Source organism: Pecten maximus, chromosome 15 (assembly GCF_902652985.1).
Source record: "Pecten maximus chromosome 15, xPecMax1.1, whole genome shotgun sequence".
NCBI classification, from domain to species: domain Eukaryota; kingdom Metazoa; phylum Mollusca; class Bivalvia; order Pectinida; family Pectinidae; genus Pecten; species Pecten maximus.
This window is the reverse complement of record NC_047029.1, coordinates 26,731,832-26,751,150: the sequence shown is the minus strand read 5'-3', so window position 1 is coordinate 26,751,150 and position 19,319 is coordinate 26,731,832. Positions and strand designations below refer to the sequence as shown.

The 19,319-nt window shown below is 35.3% G+C and overlaps 1 protein-coding gene across 1 annotated transcript; it reads left to right on the top strand.

Annotated features, from left to right (window-relative positions):
• The first annotated feature begins 141 nt into the window (after positions 1 to 141).
• Positions 142 to 17,602, top strand: LOC117343796 (citrate synthase, mitochondrial-like). Its single transcript, XM_033906297.1, has 10 exons — positions 142 to 269; positions 4,103 to 4,153; positions 9,943 to 10,050; positions 10,817 to 11,038; positions 11,920 to 12,090; positions 12,460 to 12,659; positions 13,686 to 13,815; positions 14,291 to 14,392; positions 16,023 to 16,232; positions 16,675 to 17,602. The coding sequence occupies exons 1-10, from the start codon at positions 222 to 224 to the stop codon at positions 16,834 to 16,836; spliced, it is 1,404 nt and encodes a 467-aa protein (XP_033762188.1). The 5' UTR covers positions 142 to 221; the 3' UTR covers positions 16,837 to 17,602.
• Positions 17,603 to 19,319: the final 1,717 nt, after the last annotated feature.

The window sequence follows — 19,319 nt, the reverse complement described above, 5'->3', positions numbered from 1 at the left end:
TTCAAACTTAAATTTGATATAAGTTTACAAAAATTGAACTTCAAATGAGCGATTGAGAGGACGGTGTGATTGGTAATAACATAGCAGTAAAATAATTGGTGGTGTGAGACCTAATACTCGTGAGCAGTAAAATATCGCGTCACGTGACCAGCAATTGTTGGTGACGTCAAGAACAGGATTGACCTTGGAACACCGGTAAACCCGTTCAGCGAAAACTGAAAATGTCTTTATTTCGCACAGTTGCAAGTAATGTCTTGCGTCAAAACAAGGTGAGTGTACTTTTGTGTAACCAAACTCATGTCCTTGTTACAAGTTTGAATAAATTGTCCAATACTTGGGGAAATACTTAGAATAAAGAAACATAAAACGTGGGTAGTAGTATTTCATGAATCGTGCTTGACGGCGTTTGACATGCACTGGTTAGCTCACACATATTAGATACCGATGACTATAGCAATGATAGGACATTTAACTTGCTTTGGTTCATTGAAAGTGGGGAATCGACAATGTTTAGACATGTACTGTAAAGAATGCAGTATGGTAACGACATGGTTACAGTATATGGTATGGTTAAATATCGACTATTGATGATAGAATTATTCTTGTTCCTCATCACTTTGGACAATCATAATAAGTTTTTTATTTGATGCGTTGCAGTTGTCTTGGTTTATTAAATTTTCCGGAAATCATACAAGATCGACTTTAACCGTCTTTTTGATACTGCTGGATTGGCGGTCGCGCTATTAATATGCACACTAGGGCGTAGATAAGACAATGAAATATATAGCCTAGATTAGCGAATCAGTGACACGTGACGGGGATTCTTAAGTCGATGTTACATAGCATTATCACATTCCAATCATGATTGACAGAAGTAATTAGCAAAACGTAAATTGTTTCATTGTAGAACATGAATCAACTCTACATCTAAATTAACTAATTAGATAATACTATAGTTATGAAAATATTGGCCTTCATAATATATACCTGGGAAGTGAGAGTCTGATTCTTATGATTGAGGCACAGGTGCCTGACTCGTTTTTATAAAATAATAACATATAGAGTACATATAAATGAGAAAGGTTCTGAACTCCCCCAGGCTTGAAATCTGATGTATTTATTTCTAAGTACCGTAGCTTCGGTTGTATTGGGTGGATTTTTTCGAAGTAGGACTTAAATTGAAGAGAAATGGTCAATCTTTAAAATAAGCCATAACATGTTGTCGATTTCTCGATATTAGTTTACGAAATCGGGCGTGAAACTTCAAAATCCCCTCGATTTTGTTTAGTCGGACAAGTTGACGTAACGGGGTCACCACACTTTGACTCTATTGGACATAGCTTTAAATACAAAGTCCACGGGTTAATCAAGAGGTACGCTTCATCAGATCACCGAATACAACTATTACATACACTTACTTTATGTATACGAGCACCCTATGGTAGCAGTGTACAGTAAAAATGCCAAATTCTGAAAAATATGGCACATGCTTTAGATATGTAAACATTGCCAGTTAACCTTACATATAACCTCTAATAAAGTATATATATTTGAAATCTGTACAACATTTGCAATTTTAATAGAGCTCTGAAGGATAAGTAAACTGATATTTTCTGGGATTTTTAGAGCTGTGAATACCATGGTAACAGCTTAAAAAATTCTCAAAAATTGCAAAATATTATGATATTTGACCCAAAATGGCACAATTCTCTACACAATTTTTTTTCTGAAACCTATTTAAAATTAGATATCTCTATCCCAAAGACAGAATTAATCTTGTTTGGACATATGTTGTAAATTAAGTTTTTCCGCTATCTTACCTTTTCTGTGGGCTTCCATTTTGCGCTGTAGGCGAAACTAAATTTCCTGTGTAAACACACGTTCGGAAAATCCGGATATTTAAAATCCGGAACCAATTTATTGATTTTTGTTTTAATAAATGTGAAGCCTGTATGTACTACTTCATACTGGATATACCAATTATAGTGTACATTTATTTTTTCATTTTTTATACATATCATAATACAGGAGTTATTTGCTTAACAAAAAAATTGCCCATGGCCAGGCTGTCTTACTGTGGTGTGCTACCTTATACATCACTTTTGTTAACTCTAATTTTACTAAAAACCCCATGAATGTCTAGAATATGTTCCGACGAACAAAACGACATATCGGGTTACTGTGTATCTTTAATAGTCACCGAGTATTGCTGATTTCCCTGAGAGGTGTATTTTGACAACTTTTTCTCCCAATCCAGTAATAAGGGGAGGTAATTTTAAAGATGAAAACTCCCATAATTCTGTATATCTCTTGAATAAAGTTGTGTTTTGAGTTGAATGTGGTACTTTGAGTCTCTGTGCATGTAATCAAGCAAAAAATACTATACAACTATCAAATTTAGCCTTGTAATATGACGTCATAGTTACCATGACGTCATCAGTAACTATGACGTCATCAGATGGTATCTATGACGTCATAAATACTCAATGGTGTCATAATAAATAACCAAATTCCTTTCCAAACCTCAGCTTAGCAACACATGCAATATTCTAACTGATAAATCATGACATGACATCCAAGATTTCAAAATGTCATGCCTATGACATCACAGTCATCTGTTTCCACCCCGGTAATTCAGATATGTACCAATGATCATATGAAAGTGTCCGCTGATCCCATTTTATGCGGAAAATGCTATTTTTTCTGCTTTACCGAAGGAAGTGACAATAATTGACAATATTGTATCAACCGTACACTCCATCAATTGAAATTACATGCTTACCAATGTATAAATAAATTGAAAATAATGGTTTCACCAAATATTTCAAAAAATAACACTTACTGTAATAGTTTCCATGGATACGGGGTAATAAATCAGGTAAAACAAACCAGAATTCAGTCTATATGGTTTGTTAGATACCCAATAAGTTATTTTGGGTTTGTTATAAAACATAGAATATCTTTTCAATTTACACTGACTCATTAACATTATGCTTAATTAATCCACCCTTAAAATGGGTAAATATGCGAGTTACCTCCCTTGATTCCTCTAATATGACAAGCCTGATAATAAACAAGTTTTAAATTGTTTTTATGCATTTTTGAGCAATAATGAACTAAAATGAAGCTTAATCAAGCATAATTAAGCACAATTTCCAAAAAATAACATTTTTCAGCCCTTATAAGGTAGCAGTGTACAGTAAAAATGCCAAATTCTGAAAAATATGGCACATGCTTTAGATATGTAAACATTGCCAGTTAACCTTACATATAACCTCTAATAAAGTATATATATTTGAAATCTGTACAACATTTGCAATTTTAATAGAGCTCTGAAGGATAAGTAAACTGATATTTTCTGGGATTTTTAGAGCTGTGAATACCATGGTAACAGCTTAAAAAATTCTCAAAAATTGCAAAATATTATGATATTTGACCCAAAATGGCACAATTCTCTACACAATTTTTTTTCTGAAACCTATTTAAAATTAGATATCTCTATCCCAAAGACAGAATTAATCTTGTTTGGACATATGTTGTAAATTAAGTTTTTCCGCTATCTTACCTTTTCTGTGGGCTTCCATTTTGCGCTGTAGGCGAAACTAAATTTCCTGTGTAAACACACGTTCGGAAAATCCGGATATTTAAAATCCGGAACCAATTTATTGATTTTTGTTTTAATAAATGTGAAGCCTGTATGTACTACTTCATACTGGATATACCAATTATAGTGTACATTTATTTTTTCATTTTTTATACATATCATAATACAGGAGTTATTTGCTTAACAAAAAAATTGCCCATGGCCAGGCTGTCTTACTGTGGTGTGCTACCTATCGACGGCCCCGGGACTTTTTATGCATACTGATAGCAGATTTTCCACTTGAGTAGCCATGTTGTGTCAGCCGCGGTAAATTTGAACAAGCATTCTGATTGGTTATAGAAAATGTGTTGAACCAATCAGAATGCTTGTTCAAACTGATGGGGAAAACCCTGCTAAGTCATCTTTCATGATTAGGGGAACTGAGTTATCATAACCTATATATGCATGTTAAAAAAATCCAACATAATACCTACTTAAGTTTCTTGTTTATAATTTCAGGCTTTCCTCCCAGCTGTGAGTGTAAGACACTCCTCTTCTTCCACCTCCACAGTAAGTTCCGTCACAAACACCCACTACATGTACTATATCAATGTACAGGGTGTTGTGTGATGTACATGTATATGTGACTAATATTTACCCACGAAATAAAGTGTCCGACTGAGCTAAGGAATGTTTTGTAGAATTTTATTGTATGGTTTCAACTTTCCATGTAGTGTTTATTCTCGTTCAGTAACACCAAATTATGTCATAAACAATTCAACCTTCATAAAGCATTATTATAAGTTTAATGATTCAGCCATAGATCCAGGATATAGATCTGATCATTCCTTCCCAAAAATAACTTTAGAATTTAATGAATTTAAAAAAGGTAAAGGCTTATGGAAATTCAATAATTCATTGTTGCATGATCAAAACTATCTTGAAATTATAAATGACACTATTGAACAAATCAAAATGCAATATAGTCTTCCAGTTTACAATCCTGAAAGGATAACTGATATCCCTGATTCATGTTTGCAATTTTTTATAAATGATCAGCTATTCCTAGAAACTCTTTTAATGGAAATCAGAGGCAAAACTATTTCCTACTCATCTTTTAAAAAGAAACAAAGTCGACTAAGAGAAAAAAAACTCCTACATGAAGTGCAATTGTTAGAAAGTCAAAATAATGTTGACATTGAAGTTTTAAATCTGAAAAAAAAAGAATTGGAAGATATAAGGTCACATAGAATTAAGGGCAGTATAGTGAGAGCTAAGGCTCAATGGACTGAGGAAGGGGAAAAACCCACTAATTATTTTTGTAATTTAGAAAATAGAAACTTTACATCGAAGATAATTCCAAAATTACAGCAAAATAATGGGGAAATAATAACAAAACAGGAAGATATTTTGACTGAGGTAAAAACTTTTTATGAAAATTTATATGGAATAGATAGTAACACCAATGAAGTAAATATTGATGAATTTCTTGATGAGTTTGATGTTCCTAAATTAGATAGAGAGGAAGCTTTGGGTCTAGAGGGTATGATATCTTTAAAAGAAGCTTCTGTAACTCTTAAAAATATGAAAAATAATAAGAGTCCTGGGTCTGATGGCTTTACCTCAGAGTTTTTTAAATGTTTTTGGAAAAAGATTGGTAATTTTATTGTACGGTCTATAAATTTTGGTTTTGTAAATGGCCAATTATCCATTACCCAACGACAGGGCATTATTACTTGTATTCCTAAACAGAATAAATCCAAATATTTCATAAAAAACTGGCGACCGATATCCCTTCTAAATATTGTTTATAAAATTGCCTCTGGATCAATTACAAGTAGATTTAAATCAGTCTTAGATAAACTAATTAACTCGGATCAGACTGGCTTTCTATCAGGTCGTTATCTTGGAGAAAATACTAGACTTATTTATGACATCATGCAATATACAGAAGAAAATAATATACCTGGTATGCTTTTGCTTATAGATTTTGAGAAGGCTTTTGATTCTGTGTCTTGGAAATTTATTGATAATGTTTTGAAATATTTCGGTTTTGGTAATGATATAAGAAAATGGGTTAAAATATTACATTATAACAGTAATTCTGCCATTAATCAAGGAGGTAATTTGTCATCTTTCTTCAATATCAAGCGAGGCTGTCGCCAAGGCGACCCAATCGCCCCATATTTATTTATAATGTGTGTAGAGATTCTGGCAATACGAATCCGAAATAACAAAGATATAAATGGTATAAATGTTAATAACTGCCCTATTTTAAACTCTCAATATGCAGATGACACTTCACTAATACTAGATGGAACCGAGAAATCAATGAAGAAATCAATTGAGGAATTGGATTTTTTTGCAAAAATTTCAGGTCTAAAAGTCAATACAGGTAAACACAAGTTGTTTGGATAGGCAGCAAAAAATACAGTAATGACATTTTTCTACCAGAGTTGAATTTTAAATGGGGAGTAGATAGATTTACCCTTCTTGGGATTGAATTTCATGTAGATTTACATAAAATACCTAGAATGAATTTTGATAAAAAACTTACTAAGATGAAATCAATAATTAAGAGTTGGAGTAAAAGGTTACTTACTCCAATAGGAAGAATCACAATAATTAAATCACTATTAATATCACAGTTAAATCATTTGTTTATTTCCCTACCAAATCCAGATGGAAAGTTTATAAAAGAACTGAATTCACTTCTGTTTAATTTTCTATGGAACAGTAAAACAGATAATGTAAAGAGGGATGTAATTATTCAAAATTATAGTGATGGTGGCCTTAAAATGGTTAATTTGATAGCTTTTATTGAGTCTTTAAAGATAGGATGGATAAGAAGGATTTTCAATTCAAAAGGGAAATGGTTAGAAATTCTTAAGACCCGAATAAACCTTAACCTTTTGGCTGTTTCTGGAAGGAAATATCTTGACAAAATATTGACTTGTTGTAAAAATGTGTTTTGGGTGGATGTTTTTAAAGCCTGGAATAATCTTAGAGTAAGAGAAGAAATATATAAGAAAGATGGTTATTCTATTCTTAAATCACCGTTATGGTATAATAAAAATATAATTGTGGGTAAAAAAGTAATCTTTTTTCCAAACTGGTTTAAGAAGGGAATAATAATAATTAATGACCTAATTAAGGATAAAAGTGATGGTTCTTTCTTTTCATTTGAAGAATTTTGCAATATATATGGGAACATAGCTAACTATTTACAATATCATGGAGTAATTAGAAGCATAAAAGAGTTCCTGAATAACTATCCTATCCTAAATAGAACCCCACAATACCCGATCATCCCTTTAGATTTAGAAATTATTTTTAAACAGAAAAAGGGGTCTCAAGATTTTTACAAACTACTTATAAAACAAGAAAACATTGTTTTAGCTCAAAATAAGTGGGGAAATATATTTGATTTTAATAATGATGCATGGAAAAAGATATACTCTCTCCCATTTAGAATAACAAAAAATACAAAACTACAATGGCTACAGTTTAGAATAAATCATCACATATTAACCACTAATGCTTTTATTTACAAGATTGGCCTAACAAATAATCCTAACTGTACATTCTGTAATGGTGACAGGGAGACAATCACCCATATTTTATGGGAATGTAATGAAGTTCAACAATTTTTGTTCACTTTTGAATCACTTTTAGAGATCATTACTATTCCTTTTGCAATTAATAAACAAGCTATGATTTTTGGATTATTTGAACATAAAGGCATTTATAATAAAGTTGATAATGAAATTATTTTAATTTTTAAACAATACCTGTACCAAACCAGGTGCGCTCATAAATCATTAAATGTTATGGCATTGGTAAATTTGATAAAAGATTATTACAAAGTCCAAAAGTATATTGCTCAGGGAAAAGGTGAACAGTGCCTCAATGTTTTAAATAATGAATGGAAAAAATGGTTAAAACTTGTTGAACTTGCCTGATCAAAAACGTTAAATTTAATATTTTTTATATATAAACCAAAAGTCTGACCACCTCTCACCCTAATATCCCCCTATCTTCTCTATCTTTTCCATCACCATCAACCCCCCCCTCTTTTCTGTCTCTTTCTTTACTATAGCTCTTTTATATGTGTTATATTTAGCCCACCATCATCAGATGGTGGGCTATTCAAATCGCCCTGCGTCCGTGGTCCGTCGTCCGTCCGTCCGTCCGTCCGTAAACAATTCTTGTTATCGCTATTTCTGAGAAAGTGCTGATGGGATCTTTCTCAAACTTCATATGTAGGTTGCCCTTGGTGCCTAGTTGTGCATATTGCATTTTGGGACCGATCGGAAAACAACATGGCCGACAGGCAGCCATCTTGGATTTTGACAATTGAAGTTTGTTATCTCTATTTCTGAGAAAGTATTGAAGGGATCTTTCTCAAATTTCATATGTAGGTTCCCCTTGGTGCCTAGTTGTGCATATTGCATTTTGGGACCAATCGGAAAACAACATGGCCGACAGGCAGCCATCTTGGATTTTGTCAATTGAAGTTTGTTATCTCTATTTCTGAGAAAGTATTGAAGGGATCTTTCTCAAATTTCATATGTAGGTTCCCCTTGGTGCCTAGTTATGCATATTGCATTTTGGGACCGATCAGAAAACAACATGGCCGACAGGCAGCCATCTTGGATTTTGACAATTGAAGTTGTTATCTCTATTTCTGAGAAAGTGTTGAAGGGATCTTTCTCAAATTTCATATGTAGGTTTCTCTTGGTGCCTAGATATGCATATTGCATTTTGGGACCGATCAGAAAACAACATGGCCGACAGGCAGCCATCTTGGATTTTGACAATTGGAGTTTGTTATCGCTATTTCTGAGGAAGTATTGAAGGGATCTTTCTCAAATTTCATACGTAGGTTCCCTTTAGTTCCTAGTTATGCATATTTCATTTTGGGACCAATCGGAAAACAACATGGCCGACAGGCAGCCATCTTGGATTTTGACAATTGGAGTTTGTTAACACTATTTCTGAGGAAGTACTGAAGGGATCTTTCTCAAATTTTATATGTAGGTTCCCTTTGGTGCCTAGTTATGCATATTGCATTTTGGGACCAATCAGAAAAAACAAAATGGCCGACAGGCAGCCATCTTGGATTTTGACAATTGAAGTTTGTTATCGCTATTTCTGTGAAAGTACTGAAGGGATCTTTCTCAAATTTCATATGCAGGTTCCTCTTTGTGCCTGGTTATGCATATTGCATTTTGAGACCAATTGGAAAACAACATGGCCAACAGGCAGCCATCTTGGATTTTGACAATTGAAATTTGTTATCGCTTTTGCTGTGAAAGAACTGAAGGTATTTTTTTTTTCAAATTTCATATGTAGGTTCCCCTTGATGCCTACTTATGCATATTGCATTTTGAGACCAATTGGAAAACAACATGGCCAACAGGCAGCCATCTTGGATTTTGACAATTGAAGTTTGTTATCGCTATTTCTCAGAAAGCAATGAAGGGATCTTTCTAAAATTTCATATGCAGGTTCCCCTCAGTGCCTAGTTATGCATATTGCATTTTGAGACCAATCAGAAAACAACATGGCTGACAGGCAGCCATCTTGGATTTTGACAATTGAAGTTTGTTATCGCTATTTCTCAGAAAGTAATGAAGGGATCTTTCTAAAATTTCATATGCATGTTCCCGTCGGTGCCTAGTTATGCATATTGCATTTTGAGACTAATCAGAAAACAACATGGCTGACAGGCAGCCATTTCGGATTTTGACAATTGAAGTTTGTTATCGCTATTTCTGTGAAAGTACTGAAGGGATCTTTTTCAAATTCCATATGTAGGTTCCCCTCAGTGCCTAGTTTTACATATTGGGACCAATACGAAAACAACATGGCCGACAGACAGCCATTATAGCTAAATCTTAAATTCTGTTATAGGTTCCCCTTGTTTGAAAAGTACTAGAGGGCTGTTTCTGAATTTACACAGATAAGTAAGACTTAGAGGAAGGGAAAAGTAGGGAAAAGATCAATCTGACATGGAACCTATAAAGATCATTCAATGGTGGGCGCCAAGATCCCGCTGGGATCTCTTGTTTTGTTCTGCTGTTTCTTTGTGCTTTGTCTGATTCTGTATGTCTTCATGTTGTATGCGAGTGTGAATGTAAGGTGGGTTGGATCTAACGTAAGTATTAGTGTGATCAGTTAAACTGTTCAAATGAGAGAATGAAGAAAATTTGTGAGCAAGTAATTATATAAATGTACTTGTGAAATGTAACTTGTTTGATGTTTATCATGCAAAATGTTTAAAAAATAAAAGAAATATAAAAAAAAATAAGTTTAATGACCTTATTAGTTGGAATATAATTCTTCCTGATATTTAGAATCTCAAAGATGTCCTGGCAGGAGTCATTCCCGAAAAACAAAAGGAAGTGGTGGAATTGAGGAAACAGTATGGTGATAAAGTGGTGGGAGAGGTCACCCTCAACATGGTAAGTATACATTCAAGATTATATATTTTTTTCCCCCCAATTTTAATCTAAAATTCCATTGATTTTGCTACTTTAAAACTGTAATATCAGATTTTTTAAAGTGTAAAGTGCAACAAGGCTTATACACTCAATAACCTCTTGTTGCATTTAGTGCATGCTGCTTGTTTAATGGAATATGAAACACTGGTAGAATTCTTTCTCTGGATAGCTCAAGAGTTATCACCCCCCCCCCCCCCCCCCCCCTGTGAGTACCCAATACATGACAAATGTACTGTAGTCAGGCTTGTTGTCTCTGATGCCAGGACAACAATAGATCGACATGATGAAATGTATTGAGCAGATAAATCCAATTTATACAGTAAAAAATCCCAGATTAATGTGTTGTATTATTTTATTTTTCGTAAAATAATTATCCCATTAAAAGTAATTGTAGGTTAAGTTTCTCAACTGTAACCACTAAACATTTACAGAGAGTTGTGGCATTTCTTCATCCTCATTGAGAAATGATCCTTTAATTGAAAATTTGAAAGATTGCACATTTTCTCCAAAAACTCCAGATATCAAGAAAATTAGCATAATAAAGCATAGTTTTCTGAAGTAATTATTTCCTAAATATTTCCCAAAGCAGTGCTAACTTTATCCGATTGAAAAAGAAAAAAACTTTATCCGATTGAATTTGCTAGAATATATCTAAAACCAGATAGTTTAAGATGATGCTAGTAAGAAGTACAAGGATTGATGGGCTTTTGCTATTGATATATTTCAGATTTATGGCGGTATGCGTGGCATCAAAGGTCTAGCCACTGAAACATCTGTCCTTGATCCTGATGAGGGAATCCGATTCCGTGGGTACAGTATTCCTGAATGTCAGGAAATACTACCCAAGGGTAACGGTGGGAAGGGGGAACAGCCCCTGCCAGAGGGTCTGTTCTGGCTCCTCTTAACAGGACAGGTACCAAACCAGGCTCAGGTAGATGCCGTCACAAAGGTAAGTCTGAAATTTATTAACATTTGTACATAATGTATGTGCTGGAAAGCATTCATTTCGAACCCACTTGGTCCAGACAACCAGTGAGCTTACACCATGGTGTGGCATCTGTTGTCCATGTGGCATCTGTCAATTTCTTCTTCCAAGTTACTACTATAGGCATGAACGACTCAATGGATTTTGTCCAAGTTTGGTCAGAGGATCCTTGGGAGAAGGGGAACATATTTTGCATCAACGATGACTCTAACCCCATTGAGGTGGGGACAAAGGGAAAGGCCCAATAGGGAAAACAGAGGGAAATCCTATAAATCACTACTAGTCATAAGAGACTGAATGGATTCATTGGTATGTCACTAAATTTGGTCAGATGCATTCTATCTTTGAAGAAGGGTGACAAATTTTGCATAAATGATGACTTTGACCCACTTGGGGCAGGAAGTGTGGGACTCAATAAGGGAAATAGAGGTTATGTTGTTTTTGTTTTCCAATGATCACTGAAATATCCAGGTTAGCGACGCATGTCCATTGGGCCTCTTGTTATTTTATATAAGTGGTTCTACCCCAGAACAAATGCTTTCATTCAAAATTACTTTTGTTCAGTTTCTCACAATTTTCATGTTGACAAATTTTTGTGATAACTGATGCAAGTCACAGAGTTAAGGTGAATAGTAAATAAGAAAGACAAAATAAAACAATAGTTCTACTATGGTTCTACCATATGTATATAGAAAAAAGAATGATTTAAAAAAAAAAAAATGTCTGGTATTAAATAATAGGTTTAGTATTGATGAGTCATCATTGATTTATGTGAATGAAGATGTAGTGATTCAGAGAGGTTTTCTGCTACAAATATTGTATTAATGCTTTTGTTTTTTGTACAGGAATGGAATGAACGTGCAGCACTGCCTAACCATGTGACATCTATGCTGAACAACTTCCCTGCCATCCTTCACCCCATGTCACAGTTCAGTGCTGCCATCACAGCACTCAGCAGTGAGAGCAAATTTGCAAAAGCTTACTCAGAGGGTGTCAAGAAAGCTTCCTACTGGGAGGTAACTTATTACTACATAGTGAACAGTCTTATACACATATCAGACCAGACCTGTTTTAAAGTTGTTAGTTTGGTTTAGTAGGATTCAACAATGTTATAACATATATAATTGTTGAAACATAATGCAGCAAAGAAGGGGAAACTATTGACGTCTTCACTGATTAGGTGATAAACATTATGCATAACTGATTATCACACTCCTCAAAATAAAGAATTAGATGCTATAGTCTTCTAACCAGCCAGCAGTTTGCTAAAGCTACATAAATATTACATATTTACTCGCTCCTCCATTCAAAACTTGTATACATCTGTAGGATTCCAAATGCATGATGTCTCCTTTTATAACATGTATGTTGTCTTCCTTTGTCAGTATGTGTACGAGGATTCCATGGACATGATTGCCAAACTGCCAACTGTTGCAGCCCTCATTTACAGAAACCTGTACCGTGATGGTACATCTGTTGGTGCTATTGATCCCGCTAAGGACTGGAGCTGGAACTTCACCTCCATGCTGGGATTTGAGAACCAAGACTTCACAGAACTCATGAGGATGTATCTTACAATCCACAGGTTTGTTGTTATAGTAGAATTGCTCATAGAGCCAGCAATTATTTTCATTCGGATTATGATTTAAAATTTTCACTTGGCTATTGATTTACGATGTTCTTTTACTTTCTGTTGAAAGGAAATTTAATCATCATATTTGTTAAGATTTTCAATTAATATTAATTAATATGACAGCACTACCATATTGTCATACCAGCATATGTAGAAAAACTTGTTTGTTACAGGAGCTTTGTTTACTTTTTTATGCCTGCATGCATGTTTACTTTTTTAGTCCACCATCATCAGATGGTGGGCTATTCAAATCGCCCTGTGTCCGTAGTTGGTGGTCCGTCCGTCCGACCGTCCATCCCTCCGTCCGTCCCTCCGTCCATAAACAATTCTTGTTATCGCTATTTTTGAGAAAGTACTGAAGGGATCTTTCTCAAATTTCATATGTAGGTTTCCCTTGGTCTGTAGTTATGCATATTGTATTTTGGGACCGATCGGAAAACAACATGACCGACAGGCAGCCATCTTGGATTTTGACAATTGAAGTTTGTTATCGCTATTTCTCAGAAAAAAATGAAGAGATCTTTCTCAAATTTCATTTGTAGGTTGCCCTCGGTCCCTAGTTATGCATATTGGATTTTGAGACCAGTCAGAAAACAACATGGCCGACAGGCAGTCATCTTGTATTTTGACAATTGAAGTTTGTTATCGCTATTTTACAGAAGGTACTGAAGGGATTTTCTCAAATTTTATATGTAGGATCCCCTTGGTCCCTGGTATTGCATTTTGGGACCAATCCAAAAACAACATGGCCAACAGACAACCATTATTGCTAAATCTTAAATTTTACATATGGGTTCCCCTTGTTTGAAAAGTACTAGAGTGCTGTTTCTGAATTTACACAGATTAGTAAGGCTTAGAGGAAGGGAAAAGTAGAGAAAACTCAATCTGACATGGAACCTATAAAGATTGAATAATGGTGGGCGCCAAGATCCCTCTGGGATCTCTTGTTTATGCCTGCATGTGTTATTGACTTTGCAGTGACCATGAGGGAGGTAATGTCAGTGCACACACAACGCATTTAGTGGGCAGTGCTCTGTCTGACCCCTACCTCAGCTTCGCTGCTGGCATGAATGGTTTGGCTGGACCCCTTCATGGCCTCGCCAATCAGGTTGGTCCTTGCATCTTGCTAAACTGATGATTTGTTCTACAATGTTAACAGCTATATGAACATATCTCTATTAACTGCAGTACATGTAGATATGAATTAACACATCTTGAATGGTGAAGCGGAGTGCAGCTATTTGTACCTTTGGCTGTTTTAGTAAACTATTTAACCTTAAGGGGTTTTTAAAAATAAAGAAATGCTGGAAAAATCTTTAGCAAATTACATTGGTATTTGAATGATTATGTCAGTTTTCTTGGTGATCACAGACTCAATTAGACAATCTCAAGAGTCTCTAAATATGATGCAGATATTTTGCTTGAATTATTATATATATATAATAAAAAAAATTTAAATTCTCAAAATGTTGATTTCCTTACAAAGTTAGTTCTACATCATATTAATTTTATTCTAGCTTTGTTATTTCAAACCCTTGCTCTTTTTAGCACATTACATGTAGTTCTAAACTTTTCTGCTACAGGAGGTTCTGGTTTGGCTGACAAAGGTACAGCAGGACTTTGGAGGTGAAGTGTCTGATAAAGAGCTCAGAGACTGGGTGTGGAATACACTGAAATCTGGACAGGTAGGCTGATTCCGTTACTTATTCCTACTTTGTGACTCAACTTGACATTCACATATTAATATGTCAATACATACCTCCACTGTCAAGTAGCCCTATTCACACAAATATGATTCCCTGTCTCATTGTATATTTTACATCAAAAAGTGCCAGTAGTGTAACGATAGGTTATCTTATCGATGTACATAATGTATTATGAGAGCTTTGCTCTTAATAGCAAAAGCTAGAAAGTATTTTTTCAAGTCCATAACTATCACTAACTGGTTTTACCTGAAGTAAAACTATAAAAATTACGAATCATTCAAATGAAGTGGTAAATATCTGATATACAGTGGACCCTCGATAATCCGAACACCTTCGTTCCCAGTCCAAACCGTCCGGATTACGAGTTTTCCGGACTGCCGAATTTGTGTACCAGGTCAAAAAAATGTCGTGTAAGAGTTATCTCCCTTGATTATATACAATCCGGGACGTTTCATAAACACGTCTAATTGTCAGACTTTTTAACAATAAATATACTTATGTTTCTGATATGATTCTTGTTTTGTTTTGTAGAAAGTAAAAAATAAATGTTTTTAAAAGAACATGTAAAGTGAAAGTTGTTTTATTTATAGCGGGCATATGTGACCTACAAACAACACACATGTGTCATGTCCCGGAGGTTCACAAACAAGTAGAAATTACAAACGTTAAATACCTTAATTAAATACCCAGATTTTACAACTTACCGTCAGTCCATGTTTTTTTATGATTTTTACGTACCAGAAACCCCAAGCTATCTATTTAAAAGTACGCGACACCAGCGAGAACTACCCAAGATGTCCGATAATTATTAAACCCGTATTAACTTAACAATGTGACGCTTAGTTAAGTATCAGACGACTATTGACTAATTTGTGTGTAATCAACCCAGTTCTTGTGATCACTGCTTAATACGTAAATGTGTATGTAATTAATAACATGCATCTTTCAATGAGTCGTCGTTTCACGTAACGGTGTTACAAAGCCGATATCCGTGTTTACCCAATACAAGTGTTAATGATGTTAATTACCGATCATAAATTTATTACATGTATTTGAGATTGATTAATTATCGTATCACATACTGTATGTTTGTGCATAAATTCCGTAACATTTAGGTCGTAGAGAAAAAGCAATGTACCGTTATAAAAACAAAAGCTACACATTGTAACACAGGTAAACACCCGGGGCTATGACCTGGCAGTGGTCGCTATGACTACGCACAGTGTCAAGCGATAGTCTAGATCTGTACCGCTGTCGACACGGGTGACTTGCCCCGACATTTTTTTCTCCTCGTGGTGAAAAAATCGTCCGGATTATTGAGGGAAATTTACTAATGAAAAGTGTGTTCCGTTCCCAAAATGGGCTTCCGGAATCGGAATCCGAATTTCCGGACTGGTGAGTACAAATAACATTACGGAAATCCGTTCCCATGCATTTCCGTCCGGACTGTGAGTTTTCCGGACTATCGGCGTCCGGATTATCGTGGGTCCACTGTATATGATCACTATAGCAGCAGAATCTTTTGACTATGAATTCAATGTAATGAAATTGCAGAACTTTTCCTACTTATAGCATACAACAAATTAACAACAAATCTATTTCATTTCAGGTTGTCCCTGGATATGGCCATGCTGTGCTACGTAAAACAGATCCTCGTTATCAGTGCCAGCGAGAATTTGCTCTGGAGAAGCTTCCTGATGATCCTATGTTCAAGCTTGTGTCACAATTGTACAAGATTGTGCCTGATGTGCTCCTAGAACAAGGCAAGGCCAAGAACCCATGGCCTAACGTTGATGCTCACAGTGGTGTACTCCTTCAGGTAAGAAGCACTCAACAAAATATTTTTAGATTTGCCATTTTGGTTTTAAACCTTTGTCTGTTAAATGGATTCTACAGATTATGAGAATAGTCACTGCTGGAATTTCGGTTTTTTGGATTTCAATAAAATGTGGTAAAACAAGGATATCATTTACATATGAATCCCATTGCCTACCCATGCTTTGTAAGAAATCAGGATGTTTTTATTAAAGGTTAGTAAGAACACAAACAACTTCTATATATGAATATCTTTGTCTTGCGATATTAAAACCTACCCTGACTTTGAGTCCAGAAGTTAATTGTTGTTCCCCATTGCTTATTACAGGAGTAACTTGGTAAACCTGTGTTTTGCATATTTATGATTCCGCTGAGATTTCTTTGATTTTATGGTATTTATTAGATATAATTCATTTTGTACTAAATATACATGTTTTGCCTTGCAGTACTACGGCATGACAGAGATGAACTACTACACAGTTTTGTTTGGTGTATCTCGAGCTCTAGGCTGTTTGTCTTCCCTTGTCTGGGACAGGGCATTTGGACTTCCTATTGAGCGACCAAAATCATTTGATACACCATCCTTCCTGAAATTGGTGAAGAAATGAAAACAGTGATATCTAGGACATTTTATATTAAAGGAAAATGAGAGTGATACTATCCAGGTTTTTTTTTTTTTTTAATAGAAAGCATATGTTTTTGAGAGGTAGAATATGAATAAATGTATGTACTGCATTCAATCATAATCAACATCAGACAGGAGCTTGTAAAAATGAATCAACTTTCACAGTATCAAAAGATGCTACCAAGCCTTCCTTGTAGCCATCGAAATCGTTGGATTTGTATATTGTATATTTGTGTGTGTTCTTACTGCTATCCTACTATGTGGGGTTGAGATGTTATGTTTGGGTGGCATCTATATAGAATTTAAATAGGTCAGGGATTTGATACTGTGAAACTAGAATTATTTCTGGGGGTCTAAAACATCTCTTTTTAGTAACTGTTGGTTTTTAAGATTGATCAGTGTGGGTGAAAATTCTTTGTACATATGTCTGCCCATGTAATGATTAACTGTCTATACAAAGTTGATCTATGGCCGTCTGTTTGTTGAACTCAACATGCCCAGATGTGTAGAGATAGTTGCAACATTAACCAGAAAATTTGCTTAAATACTGAACAACAATTTACTGCAATATCCATGTTGCAAATCTAGGTATATTAGTATAGGTCCATCAAAAGTCCATCTGCCACCAGAAGATAGATATGTTTCTGTCCAAACAGTTATTATTAGATATAAATGCTGTGCAATCATAATTCAGGAGACACTGATGCATTTTGTATGACTAGAGAGAATAAACTGGTGATTGTTTTGTGTGTGTATGTTAGGTTTATTTCTACTAATTTACCATTTCTATGTCAGAAAGTTAATATGCAGCTGTGACAGCATCAGCATTGGAATTTAAAACAAAGGTTTTGTACAGATATTGGCCCATTTCCCGGCCTGAAAGGGAATTACAGACCACACTCAATGTCCCTTGATGGACATACAGATTCATTTTGGTTAGTGTATTATTTATTTATACAAGATTGTACAATTATGTGTACTTTAAAACCCATACATGTCATAGTGCTGGAGACATTTTTTTATCTACCAGACCATTGGTATTCAAAATGATTAAAATCTATTTAAAAAAAAAAAAAATTGAGTATTGATTTTTAGCTCACTTGGTTGAAGGACCAATGTGACCTTATGCCATACAGCAACGTCTGTCGTCCGTCCTTCAACAATGTAACAACTACTTTTTAATTATTGATTGGAATATAACCTAATTTTGACTGGAATTATCTGTAAGGGCGGTGGTACTCCAACAATGTTAGAGGTTTTACACGGCGCGATACTTTTGACAGGCGCCGTGTAATCGCAGTTGGCAAAATCATATCCGATAGAAAAAGAGCCGACCAGCGGCCTCTTATGTTATAGGAGTAAGGGCGGTGATGCAAAAAGCTATATATGGTGGGACCAAAAAAATGCACGTTGAAAATCGAGAGAAAGGGCTTTTGGTAAGAAAACCTGTATGAACCATGAAGCAATTGATATCCCTCATATTTGACTAGATGGTGGGAATTCAATATTGCAATAATAGGAGGGCTGGCCCACCAGGATGATATGGGACAGGACCAAAAAGGGGCAATTTGGCTATATTGTTATCAAGACTTCACTACTTATGACATGATGAAGCAAAGTTGTCAGATCTCAACAAGGAGTCTACTGACCAAAGGTCAAGGTCATCAGGTCAGAGGTCAAGGATAACTTTAGCTAACCTGCCCGAAGTGCAAGTAAGCTTATGCAGTGGTGTGGCATTTATCGTCTGTCTGTCCAGCATAGACTTTTTCAATTTAAACCACTCTCAATTCTCAATAACCAAGAGACCCAGAGGCCTAATATTAGGCATGCAGCGTGCTGTGATGTATGAAGTTGACCTTCATTCAAGGTCACAGCCTGACACACGGGTGAAATAGGCTAAAATGTTTAAACGACCTCTCAATAACCAATAGGCCTAGAGACTTGATATTTTGTCTGTAGCATGCTGGGGTAAAGGGTTATCAAGTTTGTTCAAATGAATGATCTTAACTTGCATTCAAGGTCACAAGGGTCGAATAGGCTAAAATCCTTAAACGGGTTCTCAATAACCAAGAGGCCCATGGACTTTATATTAGGCCTGCAACATGCTCGGGTAAAGGGCTACCAAGTTTGTTCAAGTGAATAACCTTGACCTCGTTTTAAGATTACAGGACTCGGGTCTTCAAATAACTTCGAATTCAAAACCAAAAAATCCACGGCAATGACCAATTTAGGCCCATAGTGCCTCTTCTTTCTATTTGATATTCAATGAAGTACACAATCACCAATAGTTCGGTCATATGACCGTTAGGCCCATGGTCCTCATGTTCAAATTAATGACCTTGACCTACATTCAAAATAGGCTAAAATATCTAAACAGCTTCTCAATAACCAAGAGGCCCAGGGATTTGAAACTAGGCCCGTAGCATGCTTGGGTGAAGGATTACCAAGTTTGATCAAATGAATCAC